Source organism: Oculina patagonica, unplaced genomic scaffold (genome assembly GCF_052425735.1).
Source record: "Oculina patagonica isolate OP01 unplaced genomic scaffold, crgOcupat unplaced1487, whole genome shotgun sequence".
Lineage (NCBI taxonomy): Eukaryota > Metazoa > Cnidaria > Anthozoa > Scleractinia > Oculinidae > Oculina > Oculina patagonica.
The window spans coordinates 187-4528 of NW_027557504.1; the positions used below are offsets into that span (position 1 = coordinate 187).

Genomic DNA, 4342 nt, shown 5'->3' on the forward strand with positions numbered 1-4342 from the left:
ATCATTGCAAAGATTTGTTAAATACAAGGGTGTGTAATTTGAAAAACTGCTTTTCAGTCGAGTATTTTTTGAGTCAGAGAAATAGGCTTAACACCCTGCGAGCAAAGTTGCTTTCAAGACTTTTCAAAACATTTACTAGTCGGACTCAAAATTGAAATCAAATCCTCGCGTATACAAGCGAAGATTATTTCTCGGTTTCTTTTCCAAACAAATTAACCGGTAGGAAAAAATTAAAACGTTATTTTGACGGCCTTGGTCGGTCCGTATTGGGAAAAACTGTATCCTGGGTCTTGAGTACGGCCCTCGGACTGCGGCCTCGGTTCCGTACTCAAGACCTCGGGTACAGTTTTTCCCAATACGGACCTGATTAGTTTTTATCACGTCCTATAGGTGTTCAATAACAAAATTTGCGTGTCTCACGCGCTGTTTATTTGGCTCGTTCCGTTGACTGAAAAACTCCATTGTACTGTTTGTATTCCAAAAAACTTTTAGAAGTGGCTATTTTCTCAGCCAATCTTTCCATAGAGATGATAAATAGTTGACAGGCTTCGCTTTGTCTAAATTTACCTAATTTATTGATCAATTTTTTGTCATAGTCAAGATTGATTAACAACAGAACAGGTCTTCGTGTTGTCCAATTCTTACTGAACTCTGCCTGTGATCATCAGGAATCATAAAAGTTCGTGAGATGAAAAAATTGCTGAAATTGAACTCCCGCTATGCAGACCAAGTTGAGCTCCACTTAGTCCAATTTTCCACTAAAACGAATTGGAAGACACGCAGTTTTACAAATTAATCGTAACTAAAACAAACTTCAAGGGAAAAATTAAGATAATGCGAAACCTGTCAACGGATTAAACAGGATTAAACATCTCTATGACAAAATTAGCTGGAATGTATTTTTTGACCCCGGGCTTGAAGATATTATGCTCCTATTTACTTGAATGAAATTAAACAGTCTTGAGTTGCAATTTTCGATGTCGAAAAACCTTTCATACTGAAGCAGATTTGTTTCAGAGCAGCTTTGGAGACCCAGAAAGCCATAATAGTCATAAATTAATCTTGTTTAAACTATTTCAGTCCGGAGCCTATATTTTATTACATTTATTTTATATTTTTAAGTAGTATTGCCACATCTACATCGAATAAATTATCACTTTCTGTAGTAATGAGATATTTATTGAACATGTACGGTCCCTAATACAAATTGACCGACTTTTTTTCAATAATATCTGTCGACAGCACGTGCTATTGTAACGAAAAGACTAGTTCGACGCGAATGAAATGAAGCCAGTGAATCTTTTATTTTATTTTATTTTATTTGCAAAAGACAAACACGGAGATATCCCTTGAGAGAGTCGCCGACGGAAACAGTAAATCCACGGGTCGATCGCTGATGATGTAAAGGCGATTGCCTCAATCGAGGGCCACACAACATAGGCTAGTTTGTGATCAATGCATTGGTCATTTGCTGCTACATAATCCACAATGGAAATAATGACAGAAGGCATCCATGAAACGACAAAAACACCCAACACAAAACCAATGGTTATGACGACTTTATAATTTTGCAAAGCACGGACTGGAGTATTCCCGTCGTTTTGATGATTATCCCTTGTTATTCTTTTAGATTGTTGTCTGGCGACTTTGAAAATCCAAAAATAACACAAAGTCACAAGAGTTAGTGGGAACACAAAAATGATAAATGTTAAAGAAAACCAGAGGTCTTCTTTCGTTCGATTATCTAACAAAATCCTGGTGAAAGGAAGAAACAGTGAGATTAACCACACCACTGTAATCACTAAGTGACATCTTTTCTTGGTTACAATGTCCTGATAACGAAACGGAAAGCGAATGGCAATAAATCGGTCTACGGAAACACAACATAAGTTAAACAATGTAGCAGCAGTTGAGTGAATCCACAGCAAGTTTATAACTTGCTTTGAAATGGCATTTCTTTCCGGCTGAGTGAAAAATCTGATGGCTATCCACGTAGGGTCTATGACAAGCCCAACTAAAAGGTCTGCAACGCACAACGAGGCTAAAAACCGGTTCGAAATAGTTTGTAGAGACTTGTTTCTGTAGAACAACCACAACACAACTGCATTTCCAATAACAGCTGCAAAACCAGACAAGGAGAACCACAGTGAGAGAACGATGGATGTCGCACTGCTCAGTCTTTCGTTTAAGCAGCTAATATTCATGTTTGCTTAGTCTTAGACAGCAACAGAGGTCAGAAAATGATTTTGAGAAGCGCTTAAAGTACAATTTACACTCAAATGGCTTGTTGTTTAGATTAATAAAATCTTTATTCGTGTTTAATTACGTTCACCTGTCTCCGGTTTGATTGACAAGTTATGTAGCCTCGGGGAGGCGGGGGAACGATTTTGATCTCATTGACCTTATTGAATCGTGGAGACGCTGAGACATTCATAGCGTTGTTGGGTGCATTGCGAGTAGTCGCGGTTTACAAACCCACCCTCCCTCTCCTATGGAGCATTGCTGGCCTTTTGGGGGCTTTATGTAATTTCTTCAAAGTCATTGGTCTGTTTACAAAATAGATCGGCATCCATTGTTCTGAACTATCGTCTTGTTAAAATGTTTGTTTAATTTCCCCCCAAGTGTATGGCCCAGTACTATACAAATAGACGCACTATGATGACTGCATATACAAACATATTCGATTCACGGTTGTGCTACTCTCTCCTCTCCAGAAGCCTCTTTTTTTCCATACGGGCCGGAAAATGAGGAGGGGTGAAGAAAAGTTAACCGAATTTTTCATTTTTCGTGTTTTTCGCCTTCCCCCTCCACTGAAAGAGCCTCTGCGGGGAAGAGAGGTTGTGCTACGGGTATTCCTGTCAAGCTGGTTGTAACTAATCTTTGCATGGTGGTGGTCGAAGAAATAGCAATTAGTACTTCCACAATTTAACACACCAGCAATTTTGGAAACGATATGTTGATGACAGGTTTGTCATTAACAAGAAAGACGCCGTAGCTGCCTTCCATGATATCAGTATACCTTAAATTCCATTGATCCAAAAACTTCTTTCACCATTGAACAATGGTCAAATCGCTTTTTTAGACATTTAAGTCACTAGAAAGAGTGGTGTCCTCATCACTGATTTGTACCGGAACACAGAGAGACTGAAGAAGCCACCCTCCCAAAACAGTAGCTCCACCAGAAAAGACTAGTTACCTTGTTTTACAAATGGGTCGAACAATCTGACACATAATTGTGCTTTCGCTTGTCTTCCATACATCAACGGTCTAGCTAAGCCACTTACGAGATTACTGATCATTACTCCGTAACAATATCTGAGTGGTCAGTAAAGCCTTTTTCTAAAACCCTTCAATAAGCATTTCCGTCTCCAAAATGTAGACAACCTATAAGCGCCATCTTCTTATTATAGAATTTGAGCTGGAACGCTCCATGGGATGAAACGGATTGGACATTGGACTTGGCTTTTACCGTTGGAAGGCAATCTTTTCTTAGCTCAGCCCGCTCCTTTCGCACGGTCTTCGACACGTCGTCTGAGATGAAGAGCTGATAATTCTTGTATTTATTATCCTTTAGTTTACTCGCAGCCGACTTAAGAATATATACTTTGTCGGTATACCTGAGAAGGTAGATATGAATTGGCTTCAGCTCTGGTGGGCTGCTGTCATCCTGATGAATATTCGTCCTATGAACTCTCATTACTTCAATGTTTTTTTCTAAATTCATCAGATCTTGAAAAATAGCGGCGTCGATAAACTCTTCCATTGAGCTGTGGTCTTTTTCGCTGCCTTCTTCCACGCCCCAAATAACAATGTTGTTACGCTTTGACCGATTTTCAAGGTCTTCAATCTTCTATCTCAACTTGTCAACTTCTGTACCGTCTGCTTTCTCCTCAATTTTTTGTTGTGACTGTTGTAGTCCTTCTTTAAGACCGTCCACATCTTTAACGAGAGAGCCCTGAATTTTCTCCAGCTTATTTAACTTTGTAAGCATGTCGTTCTTCGCTTCGAGCAGGGCGTCCATCTTGGTCAGCAGGTAGTCAAGCTTTTTCGAGTCTAAATTACCGGTAGCAGCCATTTCTTGCTTTTTTGTCATCAATCTTGTAGTAACACTCATAAGACCGAGTTTGCCAGCCAAGCTTCGCTAAAAAAGCATTCATAAGCGGAAAGAAAAAAAAGGAGAGGACGGAGCTCGGAAAAGCCTGCCTTCGCCACTGCGTACCACGTGACCCCGATCCCTTGAGAAATTAAAAAGTCCCTTGAGAGTTTACAAATATGTGGTTCCAAATTTTGTCCACTAATACCTATTCTACGTTTTTTAGCTTGTAAACAAGCAAAAACGACG

The 4342-nt window shown here is 39.6% G+C and overlaps 1 protein-coding gene across 1 annotated transcript; it reads right to left on the reverse strand.

Annotated features, from left to right (window-relative positions):
• Positions 1 to 1307: 1307 nt before the first annotated feature.
• On the reverse strand, positions 1308 to 2274 carry LOC144639907 (beta-2 adrenergic receptor-like). The gene has a single exon (XM_078499172.1). It carries the CDS (start codon positions 2202 to 2204, stop codon positions 1308 to 1310), a length of 897 nt encoding a protein of 298 aa, XP_078355298.1. The 5' UTR covers positions 2205 to 2274.
• Positions 2275 to 4342: the final 2068 nt, after the last annotated feature.

What these genes read in the sequence shown, in the direction of transcription:
- LOC144639907 (XM_078499172.1), bottom strand. Translation starts at nt 2,204, where the DNA reads ATGAATATTAGCTGCTTAAACGAAAGACTGAGCAGTGCGACATCCATC.